The sequence below is a fragment of the Marmota flaviventris genome, chromosome 12, assembly GCF_047511675.1.
Source record: "Marmota flaviventris isolate mMarFla1 chromosome 12, mMarFla1.hap1, whole genome shotgun sequence".
In the NCBI taxonomy this organism is placed as follows: Eukaryota; Metazoa; Chordata; class Mammalia; order Rodentia; family Sciuridae; genus Marmota; species Marmota flaviventris.
The window spans coordinates 32,263,538-32,283,304 of NC_092509.1; the positions used below are offsets into that span (position 1 = coordinate 32,263,538).

Sequence of the window (19,767 nt, forward strand, 5' to 3'; positions counted from 1 at the left end):
AGCACTCTACCAATGAGCTACAACCCCAGCCCTAGAAATAAGTTTTAAAAATTATAATTTTCAAATAAGCCAAAGCCAAATAATGCAAATAATGTCCAGTGTTTCTCTCTTCTTCTACTGTAAATATATTTTTGTTTCCTATATATATACTTTTTCCTTCTTTTGCCCTTAAATAAGATATAGTTTGATTTATTTTGCATCTCCATTTAAAATCTAAATATTTAAGATCTTAAATTGTCTGATCAAACATTTTACTACTAATATTAAGAAGAAAACACTGAGTGAATGTTCTCCCATTAATCTCAATCTTTTCCAGTTTCAGGAAATCATTGAGAAATAAATCACGTTAGTGGAGGAAAATCCTCTATTTTCACTGATTTGGATGTGAATGATGACTTCTTCTATAGCTTACTAGATAGTAATTCCCTTTTTTTCTGAGAAATCTATGCAGTAATCTCTTTGGGGAGTTTCTGGGTCCCAGGCCCCTAACTACTGTGAAATATTGAAATTACAGTGGGAATTCCATGTGGGAGTCAGATTATAGCAAGAAATTGGAATGGGATCCCTAAGACAGATCCTATTTATGAACTATAATCATTTCACCCAGATTCAACAAAAGAGAGGGATGAAAAGGTTATCTCTGGGCACCTGCCTGACAGTGTATCTGCACAGCTGTCCCTCAAAGCTCTTTTGAACCATTCTGAAATACTTATGTCACAATGTATAATATATCCCTCTGACATATCAAAAAACTTACTAAATCCACTTATGTAGTTTCCTGTGATAACCAGCTTCTGATTTAAAACACTGCCTTAGTTTTCTCATTAAGCATGTACTAAACAATAGTCTAAGGTAAAACTACTTGGAAAACCAAACTTTAGATATTAAAAGGAAGAATTTTAATATGTTACTTCTGAATCATTCTAGTATAAAAATAGTTTTATTTCTCAACTTAGTTTTCTACTTTTTATTTTTATTTTGTCTCTAGTAGTACCACCATTATAAGAATCAAATTAAATATAATTGTGGAGAACCTCTTCCTGTTTCTGAAAGTTTTTTCTTTAATGTTCTTTCAGGAAGTATTTAGTGCAGCTGTAGGGTATAGTAGTTAACATGGCTTGGAAGTCACACAGATGTAGACCCAAATTCTGGTTCCACCATTCACGTAAGTTCAGGCATCCTCTCTACATTATGTGAGAGTGATGCCTACCCAAGGGTAGTGATCAAAATGAGATAATGTTTCTGAATTTTATAGCCAGGCACATGGTAATTACTCAATAGATAATAGTTATTATTTTATTACCTACACAGACATTCAAAAATCTGAAAGACCATCCTTAATGTCACCATGTTAGTAATACAATCTTTTATTTCTTTGTAATTTATATCCACACAAAATTTTATTTTTATATTATAATTGTAATATATAATTTCATTCTTTTTAACATTATAATCACTCTCTGTGTTACCATATAGGGAACATAATTACCTTTGTACTTTGTTGCATGAGATTCCATTAAGTAGATTACTATAATTTAAACACTAAATTTCTGTCAAATGTTTGAGGTATTTTGATATTACAAATAATGTACAATAATGTTTTCATGACTACACTTGTTCATTCTGTGGAATTTCATCCTGAGGATGAATTTCCAAAGCAGACTTTTCAGGGTAAGCATGAGCTCTTTCATGACTTAGATTCTGTTTTGTCAAACTGCTTTCCATGAGATTATACAATTTGTAGTTTCTTTTCCGATGTCATAAACATTATTGTATTATTTTACTTTGAGAAAAGTTCTCATTAAAATGCCCAGGCTGGCCTAGTACTTGCAACCTCTCCCAAGTAGCTGGGGTTATGGCACCCAGCTAAATGTCATAAATGCTATAATGTCCTCTCCAATTTTCAGTGTTAATATGAATATCTTACATTTACTGAGTATTTGCCACTTGCCAAGTGCTGGTCTAAGCACTTTACAGGTATTATTTCATCATCCTCACAACAAATCTATGAAGTAACTATTATTGGTTACCCTTTTGCAGATGAGGAAGTTAAGGTTCAGAAAGTTTAAAAGCTATGTCCAAGGTCGCACCTAAGTGGTAATAGTTGGACTCAAACTCAAAGTCCTCTTAACTACTTAGCTGCATTGCTACTTTACTCCCCTGACCCTCACAATAATAGTAGATGGAAAAGATAGCTCATTGATGCATTTTTTTATTATTAGCAAAATTGATGGTTTTAATTTATGTTTGTTGAAAATGTATTTTCTTCTTATGTTATTTGTTCATAAGCAACTTCTATAAAGTAGTGGGGCGATTATGTTCCCTATGTGTTTCTTATCAATCAGTTGAGGCAGCACAATCTTCTCCCAAGAGGCCCCATTCCTCCTTGACTTCACTGAGATACCAGTTTATAAGAGAAGATGCCCCTCCTTCTCTACCTCCTCCTTCCTGCCCAACATGAGCAGAATACAAACATAGTGTAGAAAGTTATATCCGTATCTTTTCACATCACTCACTCAAGTGAGATAGCTCCTGGCTGATTTGGAATGCTCTGTCATGAATGAAGGTGAAAACCAATGACTCCTTGAAGGGTGACAAACCACCATAATCTTTGTAACTGAACCTATTTACCAAGGCCTTTGAGAATCAGCTCCACTCCTCACACCCTGCTGCCCTTCGCATCTTTCTCCTCCCCACTTCAAATTCCCCTTCTGCTAAAGATAGAAATATATAGTACTTTGTGAGAATGTGATCCAAACAACTTGGCTATCCTTCAAAATTGATGATATAAATATGTCCTTAAAGCCCCTATCTATGGTTTACTAAGAAAAACCAGATTTACCTAATGGACCTAAATTCATCATCCTATTTAAGTTATAATACCTGCATTATGTCTTGCAATATATCCAAGTGCCCAGGCTGCAGCCTCTTTGACTCCAGGGTCGAAATCTTCCAGGCATATCACCAGTGTATCCAGTGCTCCGCAGTCCACAATGGCCTGAGCCAGCTGAGGGGAATGTTTACCAACTGCCCGCAACACAAAGGCTGCTGCTTTCTTGTAGAATCGCTACCAGGGCAAAAGAGACCAAACCCAAAAGGAATTGAGCACTTACATATCCAAAATCTATGGTAGTCATAAATATAAATATGGTAGTCATATGATATAAAAATATTATTAATATAAGTAAAATCAATAGCTTTTGAGAACAAAAGATGAAAAAACCGCAAAATCATTTTGATTATTTGTTGTTTCATCATTGTTTCTGTTCAGTAACTAAACTAAAAACAAGGTAAGTCTTACATTATATTTCATATCTTTTCTCTAAAATATATAATTTGAAATTGTACAAAATAAAATATAAAATTGTGCTCTCTGTAAGTTCATAAAACAATGAGATTTTATGTGTCTGCATTACACTGAAAGGCACTGTGTGACCCAAGGGAGCTTTTAGATTGTTAGCATGAGTTACTAAACCAACTAACTCATTTCCTTTACTTCTCCTCAGTCTCTAAGCAAGGCGGGCCTTTCATAACCTCCACTAACTCTTCTGGTGTCCCAAGTTACCCTGAAATAACAACCATATTCCAAGATGCACTTACCAATCAACAAACAGAAAAATAATTCATTATCTATTTTCAAACTTCTCCTCACAAATAACGAGTTAAAGAATGGAATATTAGTTATTTGTCCCCTTTATAAATGTTTTCTTAAATATAAAAGCAAATTGTCATTATATGACTTTTAAATATTGCTTCATGTTTATATTTCCTGTATAAATTTATCTAATTAAGGAATAAGAAACTGAAACTAAAATATAAAACTAACATGTTTCTCTTCATATTACTAAAACAATTCAATATATAAAAACATTTGGCTATAATTCTCTTGTTTTATGGTTAAAAAAATGATACAATGATGTTGTCATAATTCCTTTATTAATAAAACCCAATTAAGTGGTTGGGGATGTAGCTCAGTGGTAAAGTGCTTGCCTAGCATGTGCAAGACCCTGGGTTCAATCCCAGTGCTGCAAAACAAAACAAAACACAATTAATCTCCTACTTTATATTCTATGTTTCTGTTTCTTTAAGTGACTGCTAAAAAGGGACTAGGTGATTACAGCACCTGCTCTGAAAGCCTTCTCTTAGGCTAAAATACTGATATAATGCAAATTATAGGCAGGAAAGAAAACACATTAAGTATTATTTTAACAGATTACATCTATGCAATTAACATATACTATGAATATAAGAAATACATTGTTAGTACTGATATTTCAATTATAAGTTATATTTAGTTTCTTATGGCAGTAACCCAATTCCTACTACTTTATTATAAATATTAGAGTAGAATTTTAAAGTAGGTTTCTATAGATCATTTTCTTATAATCATGGGGAAATAATGATGATATATTTCTTGTCATTAAGCTAATTTGACTTTTGATTCTGCTGAATCATCAAATTCACAGGTAAATTATAGGTATCAATAATTATTACTAATGCAGTGCCTATAATTCATATGTTCTGATCTAATTCTCTCTTCTTTTTACTTCATGTAAATTCCTAATGTTCCTCTTTCCTATTCCTTACCAAAAGAATTGGCTTTAAAAGAGAAAGAGAGAGAAAATACACAGGACTTTGTGCTTCATAAAAAGGAGATTAAATATCCTTTGAGAAATGACTTCAAGACTGGTAAGAGACAGAAGCATATGAATGAATAATGCTTTGATTCTCACTGCTTCCTCACTTTTATGCCTAGTATTTTCTGTCTCTTTACACCTAATAGACATTCATTCACTTTTAGAAAATTTCTACTGAGAAACTTCTATGTGGGATATAGAAACACAGACCCCTGACCTCAAAGGAAAGAACAGAATCAAGGAGGAAGAAACTCTATTTGATGAAAAAGAAAAAGAAACATCCACAAGAAAAATTAAGTTTCTTCTTCTTTTTTTTTTTTTTTTTGATACTGGGAATTGAACTCAGGGGCACTCAACCACTGAGCCACATATCCAGCCCTATTTTGTATTTTATTTAGAGACAGAGTCTCATTGAGTTGCTTAGTACCTCACTAAGTTGCTAAGTAAGGCTCGCTTTGAACTCAAGATCCTCCTGTCCCAGCCTCCCAAGCCACTGGGATTACAAGCATGTGCCACTGCGCCAGTAGAAAATTAAGTTTCTGTGATTCCTTGTGGGGGCATTAGTAAATGACTCTCAAATCTATTAAAAACAAAAACTAACAACCATAACAAAAAACGAGGATTAAGCATGTAGCTCAGTAATAGAGCACTCGCCTAGCATGTGTGAGGTCCTGAATTCAATCCCCAGTACCAGAAAAAAAAAAAAAAAGTCAAAATTTTTGTACAATTAGGGTTTTCAAATTCTGATAAAAATATCTGTATTGTAAAATTTGCCATTTTAACAATTTTGAAATGTAAAATTTGGTGACATTTAATGCATTCATAATGTTGTACAACCATCACTACTATCTAGTTCCAGAATATTTTCAGTACCCCTACAAGAAACCCCTTATAAATTAAGCAGCCACTCCCTATACCCATTCTTCCCCCAGTCTCTAGCAGCCACTGAGAAACTAATGTGGCTCCATTTTTGAGAAATCAGCCTCTATCTCAGAGCAAAGCCTGTCCAAGGCAGGGGACGTGACCCTTGTCCTTGGAAAAACCCACAGAGCATTCCTAGGTATATACCCACCCTGCTGAGTTGTTTGTCTGTAAATAACAGGAGAGGTCTGCGGTGCCAGGTATCCCTGACTCAGTTAGGCCAGGTGAGGACCCATAGCAACCCCCCTAGCAACCTCCAATCAGCATGAGACAGGGAAAATACCTGGGATGCCAGATGACCCCCAAGCAGTTTATGGTGGTTGATAACATGTTGGGAAACCATGTAGTCTAGCACATACACCCCTTGTGGCCTAAACCAATCAATTCAAACAAACCCCCCTCTTGTACTAACCAATCACCCCTACCCAACTTGTTCCCGCCATTGAATGTGCTAATAAATGTTAAGAGTTGTTGTTTGATTTTCCCACGGTATGGAATGATTTGCTGTGTGATGTTGTGACACATAGAGTACCCCCAAAACCTATAAAATCTCACTGAACAAAGGACCAGGACTCACTCCCCGCTGTGTCGGGAACAGTTGTGAGTCCAGGCTCCAGTTTGCAATAAAGACTCTTGTGTGATTGCATCGGATTCGGCTCCTGGAGGTCTATTGGGGTCCCACGAATCTGGCATAACACCACCAATATGTGTCTGTCTCTATGGATTTGAATATTCTGGATATTTCATATAAATGGGATCATACTATATGTGGCCTTTCACTTGACAGAATGTGTTTAAGGTTCATCCATGTTGTAGCATTTATCAGCACTTTATTCCTTTTTATGACTGAATAAAAGTCCATTGTATGGATATGTAACATTTTGTTTATCCATTTATTTGTTGACGACTTTGGGTTGCTTCTTCCTTTTGGCTGTTGTAAATAATGCTACTCTGAACATTTATATGTAAGTTCTGTTTGAGAACCTGTTTTCATTTCCTTTGGATATATAACAGGAGGAAAACTGCTCAGGCGTAGAGTAACAATGTTTTACTATTGCAGACCTGACAAACTTTTTCACAGCAGCTGCACCATTTTACATTTCCACCAGCAACATACTAGGTTCCAATTTCTCTGTACCTTCACCAACACTTGTAATTTTCCATTTTTAATGTTTTATTATGGCCATCTTTTAATATATTTGTTAGCCATTTTGTAGATATTCTTTGGAGAAATATCTAGTCATATCCTTTTGCCCATTTTCCAGGATTGTTTGTATTTTTATGACACAAATAAGGATTTAATCTTAAAGATTCCAACAAAGATATATACCTAGGCTATAATAAACTAGTAGAGTGGAATGCAAGAGCCTACCTATCTTAACAATTGTGGAAACCAAATAGATGAAACTGTATAGAAACAGAGTAGTGCCAGATAGAAGTGGGGGAAATTAGGGCACTTTTAGATAGTGCTTAAAAGAGTTAACATGCTACCTTACATAAGTGTAAAAAAAAAAAAAAAAGGCTTCGTCAAATCTTCCATTGAACAACCAACAATAAAAAATTTAAAAAAAAAAAAATCTTCCATTGAACACATTCTTCCTCCTTCTGCTTGCTTTCTCTAGCCTTTGCTCCAAAACTGTCTTTCACTCTTTCAACACTAACCAGATTCCACTTGCATGTAAGAATCACTGACAGGTGACAGGAGCTATATATACTCTTCCCTAATACAAATCCTATAGCTTTGTTTAAAGTCTTATATACAGAAATATTGCTTTATGTATGATTCCCTAAAATAAAAGAACTAAATCATTGTCTCCTTATATTAACTTAATGGAGAAAAGCTGTTTATCAGCCCCAAAGCTAAGTACACTAAAGATATTATTATGTGCAATTCAGAGAATTTTAGGTTGTACTAATACCCAGATAATTCAAACACCTACTATAAGCTCACAACTCTGCCCACTCGACCAACATTTTTAAAATCTAAAACAAAATGCATATGAGTTTTTTTTTTTTAATCTTACATTCTGTTCTGCCAGTGAATAAACAAGCTGTGGAAGAATGTCGCCCTTCACAACTGCTTCTGCTAAGTCATCATTATAATTGGCCAGTCTCCCAAGAGCCAAAGCAGCAGTCTGTTGAATTGTTGGGACCACATCCAGAAGAAGAGGCCTCAGCAAAGACATTACACCTGAGTTAAATTATGAAACACAGAATCAGCAAAATTTAAATTAAAAAACAAACACAATTTAGTGTGTGTGTGTGTGTGTGTGTATACACATATGAATGTTACAGTGTGGCTCTGGAATGGCCCCCAGAGGTTCCTGGGTTAAAGTTGGGTCTGCAGCTAGCACAGCACTGCTGGGAGGTGGTGGAGACTAGGATTTGGGCAGATCCCTGAGGGCATGTCCTTGAAGTGTCTTTTGTCTTCCCTTTCATCAGTTCCTATCTCCCTCCCTCCCTCTTTCCCTTTCTCCTTCCTGGCTGCCATGAATCCAGCAATTTTGCTCCACCAAGTGCTCCCTGCCATGATGTTCTGCCCTACCACAGCCCAGAAACTGTAGCCAAGTGATCGTGCACTGAAACCTTTAAACTGTGAGCCAAAATAAATCTTTCTTCCTTTGTGTTGAGTTTTGTTAAGCATTTTTCATACTGACAGAAAGCTGACATAACACATATTCAGACAAGAAAATCAAGGGTAAAAATCAGTGGAAACAAAAAAATTATCCACTGAAAGCTAATGGGATATTTAGAATTATCTGACCTGCCAAGACACAAAATCATACAAACTATAATTATTAAGCAGCAGCACAGCATGGAAATAAGAAAGGCTTTGGAGTTAGAGTTTGAATCTCAAAACAAAAGATGAACAGTAGAGGAAGGGGATTGAGGGGAAGGGGGGGTGGGTAAGAGGAATAACTGTGTAATGAAATTGAGCAAATTATGCTATATGCATGTACGAATACATCACAATGAATTCCACTTTTACCAGTTAAGAAAAGAATAAATAAATAGAAGACCGCTAGTGTAAAAGAAGGGGATAAGGGGGAGGGAGGAGAGAAGGGAAAGGGGAAGTACTGGGGACTAAGAATGAGCAAAGTGTCCTGTGCATTTATGATTATGTAAAAATGAACCTCACTATTATGTATAACTATAATGCACCAATGAAAACATTTTTTAAAAAATTGAAAATCTGATTCAACTCATAAATAGCTATGTGACCTGATAGGGTTGTCATGAGGAATCCAGAAAAAGTTGTATATGGTGTAATGTCTAGTACCTCATAGGCAGGAAACAGGAGGGGGAAGTCCCCACGTCCTTTATTCTCAATGAAGCCTTCCATTTAGTCTTTTCTCTTATTCCAACTTAATTTATAGTTTATTACAGAAATTTTATCATGATCTATCTCAGAGCATGGGCAGCTTGGAGGGCCATTTTGCTTGGATCTTGTACTCATGAAGAGTACTACTACCTCCAAGTAAATTCCTTTAGATAAGTATAACGTATTACCAGCTTTCATAGCATTCACCCTATGATTGAATACATGATAGGTATATCAGCATCACTGCTGTTATACAACCATAATGAAAGTAGCTTATAGCTATCCAGCACTTATATGCATACATTGTTCTAAGGACTTTTTTCCATATTAATTCACTTAATCCTCATAACAAACCTATGAAATAGGCCCTATTACTATGTCTGTTTTACTGATAGGATAGGAAATTAAAGCTGAGAGCAGTAAATTGTCACACAATTAGTAAATGGTAGTGCAAGGCTAGAATTTAAACATTCTTTATACATCATTATTAAATAAATAATATGTATTGAAAATTAAGGAGAGAGGGAGATCAATAATAATTGCATTTTGGTTATTTTGCTGGCTATTCCAGCTCTTTATATCAACCTTGCCTTGTTATAAAGCCTGAGAAATAGTCAATTACAATTTTCTGCTTTAATGATGCTGTTTGAGCCTAAGGTTACAAGAAAGGTAATGACAGAATTCTAAATGGAACAAAGTGCCCTTGATTTTCTAAACTTTACTTAATTTACACCAGTTTATTAAACTTGATGTTATTACATCTTTTCTTTAAAAATATATCCCACTGATATATAAAAGTAAATATCACCAATATACTCTTTTGTGTTCTATTCAGAAACATTGAATAGAATAAAAAGAAACATTTATAATAACTATAATAACATCTAAGATCAGACCACAATTAAAGAAACAGTACTACCAAATAACATAAGCAGAAAACAACCGCATTTATCACCAATAAATTTAAGATGTGATCTGTGGCTTTTTCTAGTTTCCAGTTTCATTGGTCTCCATTTTTATATCCAAGTTGGCCAGATTAGATCATCTTCTATAAAGCCACCATTGAAGTGTGGATCCCACGCAGGTTGGTTAACTCTGGGTAGGAGGGCTCCTGTTCACTCTTGGGTCATAGCTCACAGAAAGCTAACCTAATGCTCATGAATATTGTTTATAGTATTATCCATCTCTTTTAAATGGAGTTTCTAAAATCTCAATCTCAAAACAAATGTTTAAAACTGAATAATGTATTAGAATAACTAGCAAATGTTGACAAAAGTTATTTCTGGAAAGTTGGGTGTAAAACAATTTGTAGTTTGCTTTATTACTTTTTTTTTGCAGTCTTACATGGTAAAACATAAATAACATAAAATCACCATTTTGACCCTTTTTAAATGTATGATTCAGTGGTCATTTGCAATCCATGTAACCATCACCACCTAACAACCACCAAACTCTTTTCTACGTGGCTGCGCCATTTACTTTTCCACCAGCAAAATACCAGGGGTTCAAATATTCTACATCCTCACCAACAACTGTTATTTTCCATTAAAAATAAATACTCATCCTAATGTGTGTGAAGTGGTATTTCATGTGGTTTTGATTTGCATTTCCCCAGCAATGCTGCTAAGTATCCTTTTGTGTGATTCTTGGCCATTTGTATGTCTTTGTTGGAGAAATACAATTCAACACCTTTGCTCATTTTGGAATTGAGTTGTATTTGTTGTCACTGATATCCTTTATTTTTTTATAATGGACATACACCCTTTCAATTAAGAAAGATCAATACTCTAAAGAGAAAAGCTAAATTCATAAACATATTTAAAGTTTCATAATGAATGCACTAATGAGGCAAAAAAATATGAAAAGAATCACAGTTGGGCTGGGGTGGTAGCTCAGTAATAGGGCGCTTGCCTCACATGTGTAAGGCACTGGGTTCGATCCTCAGCACCATATAAAAATAAATAAATAAATAAATAAAGGTTTAAAAAAATCACAATTATGTTTCATGTTATTTTCCTTAGATGATTCTGGTGTTTCTGTATTTTGTTTTGTTTTCCCACTTGATACATTTATGTGAAAGCAGTGGTTTATTGTATTTTGAAATCAATTTATACTGGGTATTCATATTGTATTGTGTCCTGAAATCTCAAAAACTTTAAACTGTTAAGAATATAAAGAATGAACTAATTTATCTGAAATTATAATAGTCAATTCTCAGTGTTTATTATAGTATTTAGCTAATTTATTATAAGTCTCCCAATTTTGGAAATCTTCAGTTTACAATTTAGAAGAAAATATTTTGTCCCCTAAAATGGTATTTCACCAGTCCATATAACCAAAAGAATCTTTCTTCACATATTTTCTCCATTCTCTACTACATCTGGCTCATAAAATAAAACAAATCATAATTCTTTACCTTCTAATCCTATATCCAGTATCAAAGTTAGGCTTCTTGTCAATACTTCTGCTCTATATTCCTTAGTTTAAATGGAAGCAAAATGTAAATTCTAAAAAAATTTTTAAATCTCCAAACTTACAAAAAAAATAAAAGCTAATGTGTTGGTTTGCAATATTTTTGTTTGAATAACCTTATTCAATAAATGACCTTGGGGCTGAGAGTACAGTTGAGTGGTAGAACACTTGTCTAGTATGAATGAGTGTCCTGGATTCAGTCCCCAGCACAGATAAATAAATAAATAAATAAATAAATAAATGGTCTTGAATCAGGTCATTTTTATTGGAGAAAAAAATAAATTCTCAAAAATACTACTCCAAATGTTTAGTTTCAATTGCCTCTTAGTGCTTCATACTTGTCAGTCCCCAGGTGCTTTTTTTTTCTCTAAAAAGGGACATGTTCTTATCTCTTACACAAATTGAGGATGGAAACTGTTATTCTAATTATAGATTTGTCCTAAAAATACAGATAAAAATGCAAAAGGAACTGCATAAAAATGATGACTAAATGAAAAAAGAAAAAGAGAATGAAAAAGAGAGAATAAAGCAGCAACACATAGAAAGAAATTTTTCCTTACCTGTCTGTTCATTAGGAATCCAGTCCACAGTAAGTGCATGCATAAAAATTTAAAGTTCATAAATAACAGAAACCTGAATAGTTGCTATAATATCAGGTAAGGCCTTTAATGAGGAGCTAATGACATCTTTAGAATCTCCACTGAAGATCCCAACATATACTAACAATATATCCAATATTAAAAATAAGAATTCAGAGATTTGGGGGCTGGGGTTGTAGCTCAGTGGTAGAGCGCTTGCCTAGCATATGTGAGGCACTGGGTTTGATTCTCAGCACCACATATAAATAAATGAATAAAATAAAGGTCCATCAACAACCAGCATCTATGAGTTAGGTTCAATCCCAGCACTGAAAAAAATAAAAATAAGACAAAAATTCATATACTGTACTCTAGTATCTATAAGATAATTCTGCCTACTCTATGAAAACAAATAAACTGATGTGAAAACATTTTTGGAATTTAACCTAAAGATAATCTTTAAATCCCCCCATACATACACACACACACACACACACACACACACACACACATTGTCACTTTGAGTTCCTATTCTATTTTTTGTTGTTGTTGTTGTCGTTCTTTTAAAGCAATATTAGGAACATTGCTTCTAATACTTACATTGCAATTTAGTTATACAAAAAAAAATCAAATAACCTTGCTGTTTACATAGTTATTCACTCAAAAAATGTCAGGTTTAACCAAGTGGCAAGAAACAGAAATATATAGGCAGCACTTAATGTCAAGAAACTAATAATCTAGTGGAGATTACAAAATAACCTCAAAAAATAACTCTTTAATTCCTTTTAATATAATGTAGTTTAAATAACCTTGATTTTGCTGCCAATGGCATATAGAAATCAAAAGGAAGAAAATGTTAACCATTTTCAATGACAAAAAATAACCCATTCATTCTTATATTACATGCATATAATTTATACATATTTTATCTCAATCTGCTGTTTTATAAAAACATTTAACATCTCAACTTTGATCCTTTAAAGACAAGTATCTACAATTATAGTTCTTTGAATTTTCCCAATTGTACCATATTAACCTTGAAAAGTACCTTTGTAATAAACATTTTTAATATTTTTAAAAATATGTGCAAACTGGGCTTTTGGTCTACTTAAATCATAGCAAAGATTTCTTGCTGGGCAAGATAGTGTGCACCTTCAGTCCCAGCTGCTCATGAGGCTGAAACAGGAGAATTGCTTGAGCCCGAGGGCATAAGGCCAGCCTGGGCAATATTCAAAGAGCCCATCTTAAAAATAAAAGGAGCCTGGTGCTGTGGCTCATGCCTATAATCCGGGAGGCAGAGGCAAGAGGATTGCAATTCAAAGCCAGCCTCAGCAACTTGGCAAGGCCTTAGGTAAGTTGGTGGGACTCTGTCTCAAAATAAAATATAAAAAAGACTGTGGATATGGTTTGGTGGTTAAGTACCCTCGGAGGTTCAATCCCTGGTACCAAAAAAATAAATAAATAAAAGGAAAAACAGAAAAGATTTATTGTTGCCTCTTACCTGCTTTATTTTGTTTAAACTTTTCCATTTTATTTCTTTATTGTTGTAAAACATACAAATAACAAAGGTTATTAGCTTAACCATTTTTAAGTGTAAACTTAGTGGCATTAAATACTTTTCATAATATGGTACAACCGTCACCAATATCTATTTCCAGAACATTTTTTCATTCCTAACAGAAACTCTACACCCCATTAAACAATAACTCTCCATTTCCCTTCCCCTCAGCCTCTGATACCCTCTATTCTTTTTTATGTCTCTGTTATTTTCCTATTCTAAGTACTTCATTTAAGTGGAATCATACAGTATTTGTCCCTTTTTGTCTCGCTTATTTCATGGGATCATAGGATAATTCTAGGTTTGCTTTTTGAGGGATGCCAAATTGTTTTCCATAGTGATTTTACATTTCCACCAGCAATGCAAAGCACCAAAGTTCCAATTTCTTCAAATCCTCATCAACTTTTATTTTTTGGTTTAGTTTGGTTTTTCTATAACTCCATCCCAGTGAACATTCACTGGTATCTCATTGTGGTTTTTTTTAATTATTTTATTTAAGTTTATTCATTTATTTTTGTAGTGCCAGGTATTTAACCCGATGCTAGGTAAGTACTCTACCCCTAAGTACACTCCCAGCCTCCTATTCTTTTAAATTAATAGAAAAAATAAAAATAAATAAAAATAAAAAATAAATAAAAAAATAAAAATAAATAAATAATAGAATCTTCCTGTGCTGTCAAGACTGGCCTTTAATTCATAATTCTTTAGCCTCAGCCTTCTGGACAACTGGGACTACAGGCCCACATGCCACCTCATATAATTTTAATTTGCATTTTCCTGACTATTGAACATCTTTTCATATGTTTATTGCCATTTGTATATCTTCCTTGAAAAAATACATAGATTTTTTTTTTACCTTTTAATTTAGGATTACTATGGAATTAATAATTCATTCAAGAAACCTATATTAATCGCTTCTCGGCCTTTTGGCTAAGATCAAGAAACCTATATTAAGAATATACAGGGCTGGGGTTGTGGCTCAGTGGCAGAGCACTTACCTAGCTAGCATGTATGAGGCACTGGGTTTGATTCTTAGCACCACATAAAAAATGAACAGATACAAAACTACAAAATACAATTACAGAAAAATATTGAAAAAAAAAGAATATACAAAGTATTGTAAACAATTGTCCTTGATATCAAGGAACTTACAAAGGAGTTGTAAGAAATAATCCCCAAAATATATGAGGCATGCAACTGTAGAAGTAGAAGGTACCCTGCAACATACAACAAAGTGTCCAACCCAAGCTGTGAGGAAGATGGGAGGGGGGAGGCAATCTGGGGGAGAAATGACATTAAAGTTGAGATCTGCAGACTCTCCAGCAGACACGCCCCATGAAAAAATCGGAGGGTGTGGAAAGGGGAAGGACTGAAGAGTGTGCCAACCAGAAGGAACTATATCATCTAAGCTCAGAGGCAAAATGGGTTTGATCTGTTGACAAAACTGATAATGCAGGATAACCACAAAGTCAATTATGATTTAAGATGTTATATCCCTGATAATATATATAAGGTCTTGTAATTTATTTAAAGGGTCAGAATCACAAAAAATACAGTGTTTTTACATAGAATTCAACAGTAATGATAAATAATTCAAAAAAATACTATGGAGAATATTATATATATAAAATATAATATTTTATATCATTCTTATCAGCTATAGTAATCTTCTGAATTTTGCTTGAAGATTCAGCATTCAGTTGTTCATCATTGAAAGACTAACACAACTGGGACAGAGACTCCTGACTCTCACTGGGCATCTAGCAACGCTTCTTAAAAGGCAAGAAAGCACAGTTTGAATTTACTTATTTAACACTTATGTTATATGCCTCATGTGCAGGCCCTCTACTAAGAAATTTACAAATATTAACCCACTTAATCCTTGTTTCAAGTCAATACTATGAGGTAGAAACTACCCATACTTTCAGAGTCTGTGTTCTTCTGTTTCTTCTTTCACTGTCAATCACAGCCATTTATCAATGAAAACTGGTTTATGTGCCAGATTTAGAACGCATATTAAAGTTGTAGTTTCTTTCCATGATTACTGTTTTAAATAACAACTCCATTCATTTTTATGGTAAACTTTCTCACACTTAACTGTCACCATCTACTGCTGAGATTTTAAATTAGTGAAAATGTAGAGAACACATCTCCAGAACTGGGGGTGTGGTTCAGTGGTAGGATGCCTGTCTAGCATGTGTGGGACCCTAGGTTCAATTCCTAGCACTGCAAAGAAAAAAAAAAAAGCTTTTCCAAATTAAATTCACATTATTCTCTTGATAAAATGACTGAAACTTACATGTTTATAATTACATAAGAAAATATTTAATGGACTTTTTGTATAGTTCTCAAATGAACACGTAAGTTCCACAAACCCAAATCTTTCTTTCCAGCTAGACTCTCTCCCTGAGCTTTAAAGGCCCTCTGAATCCAAAGCTAACCAGTCACTGGCATGTGGGAATCTCAGACACGATGCAACTTTAACAATGTTAAAGAATGAATCATTATTTCCCTTGCTTTTTGTATCCCCTTTGTCTATTAAAGAAAAGTATTGATATGTCCAAGCAACCAGAAGCCTGGGAGTCATCTTGAACTCATCTCTCTCGATACCTGTCTCTGTTCCCTTCTCCTAAATTGTCAAATCCTGTTGAATTTACCCGCTTTAACATCTTTTATCCAACATGACTGCTATAGCAAAAAAGAAATGGATATCCAGTCTTCCCGATCCTGTCTTAACTCCCCTCCAAATTATTCTCCACAGTTGCTAAAATCATCTTCCCCTTTTTTTGGTGGGAGTGGGGGATAATGGGATGGAACCCAGAGCTTCACATATGCTAGGTAAGCACTACCTCTGAGCTACATCCCCAACCTTAAAATCATTTTTCTAAACACAAAATGTGTTTTAATTATTCTCTGACTTAAACCCTTCAAGGGCTTTTCATATATTTCAAGAGAAATGCAAACTTCATAAGAGGAGGTCCTTGATGATTAGGACTATTTTCCTCTCCAACCACAACTCACTATGTTCCCCTTTGCCCTATTACCCCAAGCTCCAACCACATCTAAACCTTACCCTTTCCTACTCCTGTTTTTGTTTACTGTTCTCTCTACCTGGATACTGTTTCATCTGACTAGCTCCTAGGGAATTCATCAGAGATAACATCTACTCCTAGATGTGTCCCTTAAAGAGTACCCCTCATTCCTAAATCCTGAGTTAGGTGCCCTTCATATAAATGGGGACAAAATCATATAGCCAGGACAAAATCAGAACTTTGTGTCGATATTATTTCCAGAACACCCAAAGTCTGATTTTTTACTTAATTAAATTTTTAATTTTAATTAGGTATATATGACAGCAGAATGCATTTTAATTCATTGTACACAATTGCAGCACAACTTTTCATCTGTCCATCCATCCACCAGCAAATAAGCTACTTAAAGACAGGGATTGCTTTTGGGTTGGTATGATCAGCATCTAAGCTTCCCTCTGATATATGGATACACAATAAATATTCGCTAAATGATGAATGAACCAACTGTGAAAATTAATGTGTAATTTTCTCTTTCAGACATACTGTAGTTAACTGGGCTGGGGTTATAGCTCAATTGGTAGAGTGCTTGACCGGCATGCACAAGGCCCTGGGTTCAATCCCCAACCACACACACACACACACACACACACACACAAAAAAAAAAAAAAAGAAAGAAAGAAAGAAAAGAAGAGAAAAAAAGGAAGAAAATCATATATATTGTAGTTAAAATAATGTGTCCATGGTGATTTTCTTTTTTAGTATAAGATGTCAGATACATGAATGACACTATTACCACAAATTCCTAAAGCTTTAAGGAACACAGAAAATAAGAATGTCTAAGAATGAGGCAGCACAGAAGGTAAATAGGCTGTACCAAAAGGATTACCTATTCCAAGAAGCTTCTATACATAATATTCAAAGAGGAAATATTTGGGAGGCAATTAATTTACAAATCTATTTTTAGCTGAGTGCAGTGGTACACACCTAATTCCAGCTACTTGGGAGGCTAAGTAAGTTCAAGGCCAGACTGGACAACTTAGTGAGACCCTGCCTCAAAGTAAAATTGAAAAAGTGATGGGGGTGTAGCTCAGTGGTAGAATGCTTGCTGGATATGATCAAGGTCCTGGATTTGATCCCAAGTATTAAACAATAAAGAAAGAGAGGGAGAGGGGAAAAAAAAGGAAGAGGGAGAGGGAGAGAGAAAGTCAGTAAACCACAGAGCAGCTGAATGAACAAGCCCAGGGCTCAGAATAAGTCTTTTCTGAATTCTCCTTGATCCCGGAGGGCTTCTAGTCCCACAATCCTTTGAAGTACTATCTTGATTCTCCCCAGGGATTACAGATCTTCTTTTCAAAAGCTTCTGGTTTGATAAGACTTTTCTTAGGAGGTGCAGAAGCCTGAAGTTCTCCAGGGCTATGAGGTTGGCTTAAACCCTAAATATTACTCCCACTCCCTCACACCTCCAGAGATTTGGCAATTAATGTTTTCCACATCTTCCCTCCACTCAAATTCCTGTAATGGTCCATAATGAGACCTCAAAGCCCACCAAGTTTCACACTTATTGGATAGCCACTGGTTATCCAGTTACCCAAAGAGAGGATTTGTTTTAACAGTTAATATCAAAGTTTATTAGAAATTTCTAGAGCCACATAAAAATGATTTTCTAATACTTAGAAAACAAAGTAGAAAGAGCACAAGATCAGTAGCAATTAAGAAATGAATTCTAAGCAGTGACAGGTTATAGAATTAAATTACAATGGGGAACATTTTAAAATTGCTGTTTAAAAATCTATTTGGGAAATAAAGAGATATGAATTCTTATGGTGGCTTTGGATGTGGCTGGTAAAACCACTATCTTGTATAAAGTGAAGCTGGAAGAGATTGTGACTACCACCCCTACAATAGGCTTCAATGTGGAGACAATAGAATAAAAAAAAAATTACAGCTTACAGTCTGGAATATTGGTAGTCAGGACAAAATCAGAACTTTGTGATGACATTATTTCTAGAACATCCAAGATCTGATTTTTTTAATTAATTAATTTTTAAATTTTAAATGCAGAATTCATTTTAATTCATTATACACAATTGCAGCACAACTTTTCATTTCTCTGGTTGTACACGATGTAGCATCGCACCATATGTGCAGTCATACATGTACCTAGGGTAATGATGTCCATCTCATTCCACAATCTTTCCTGCCCCCATGGCCCCTCCCTTCCCTCCCCTCCCTTTTGCCAAATCAAAGTTCCTCCATTTGTCCCATGCCCCCCCCCACCCTCAAGGTCTGATTTTTGTGGTTGACAATAATAACAGAGATGGTCAATGAGGCCTGGAAAGAACTAACCAGAGTATTAACAGAAGATGAACTCAAGAGATGCAGTTTTATTGGTGTTTGCAAATGAACAGGATCTTCCCAATGCCATGAATGCAGCAGAGATCCCGGACAAGCTCAGTGTACACTCCCCCTACCAAAGAAACTGGAATGTTCAGGCTACTTGTGCTGCTAATGGAGCTGGGCTTTATGAAGGTCTGGACTGGCTCTCCAACCAGCTTAAAAACCAAGAATGACCCGAAGCAGTCTATCCCCCCTGCTTCATGGCAAAGCCAGCTGGCCGCCTCTGTGTACATGTGCACATGTGAGGAGCCTTGGTGGCTGTGTGACTGGGAGTGGAGGCAGTTTTCTCACATTGTGTCTATACACGCTATAAGAAAACCAGTATTACATTTTAAGGAAACCTGTGTTATGTTTTAAATGCTACCTTCCATTTCAATATTTTGATGATTATTTTTGTAATTGATGCAGGAATCCTTAGGGCTCCCTGGTACACAACAGCCAAAGTGGTCTTCAGGATGGAAAGATGAGGAAGTTGGAGAAGAGTATAGACAGGTCTAGTTACTGTCCTGGGTCTGGCATCTCTGCATAGAGCCCTCATTTTGTAAGAAGGAACAAATGAATTGTCATTCTTTACCATTACTGCCAATGTTAGCAGCTCACTTCTGAGTGCTTTAAAGCAAATGATCCTCAAGAAGAAAAGGCACTTGCTTACTAGAGTGCAAAGAAGATCAGATTGGGATGTTTACCTTACCTTCTACTTTAGCCCAGACTTCATGATTTAACATGCTTTAAAGAAATCAGTGATTTCTTTGTTAGAGTATCAAGATGCTATAACACTAGAAAATTATCCATCCTTCCCTTAGGCTAATTCTTTCCATTATCTGCCCATTTCCATTATCTGGACACCCTT

General features: G+C 35.0%; 1 protein-coding gene and 1 pseudogene across 4 annotated transcripts in view; one reads left to right on the top strand and one right to left on the bottom strand.

Annotated features, from left to right (window-relative positions):
• Positions 1-19,767, bottom strand: part of Spag6 (sperm associated antigen 6) — a 63,327-nt gene that overhangs the window by 36,258 nt on the left and 7,302 nt on the right. For 3 of the 4 annotated variants that reach the window (XM_071619701.1, XM_071619703.1, XM_027928583.3), the window contains exons 3-4: positions 7,583-7,749; positions 2,884-3,067 (exon numbers count right to left, since the gene is read on the bottom strand). In XM_071619701.1, the coding sequence (XP_071475802.1) occupies positions 2,884-3,067; positions 7,583-7,749 (351 nt within the window). The remainder of the gene's footprint in view (positions 1-2,883; positions 3,068-7,582; positions 7,750-19,767) is intronic. The other variant, XM_071619702.1, reaches the window with a different exon arrangement.
• Positions 18,277-19,090, top strand: LOC114087146 (ADP-ribosylation factor 2-like; annotated as a pseudogene).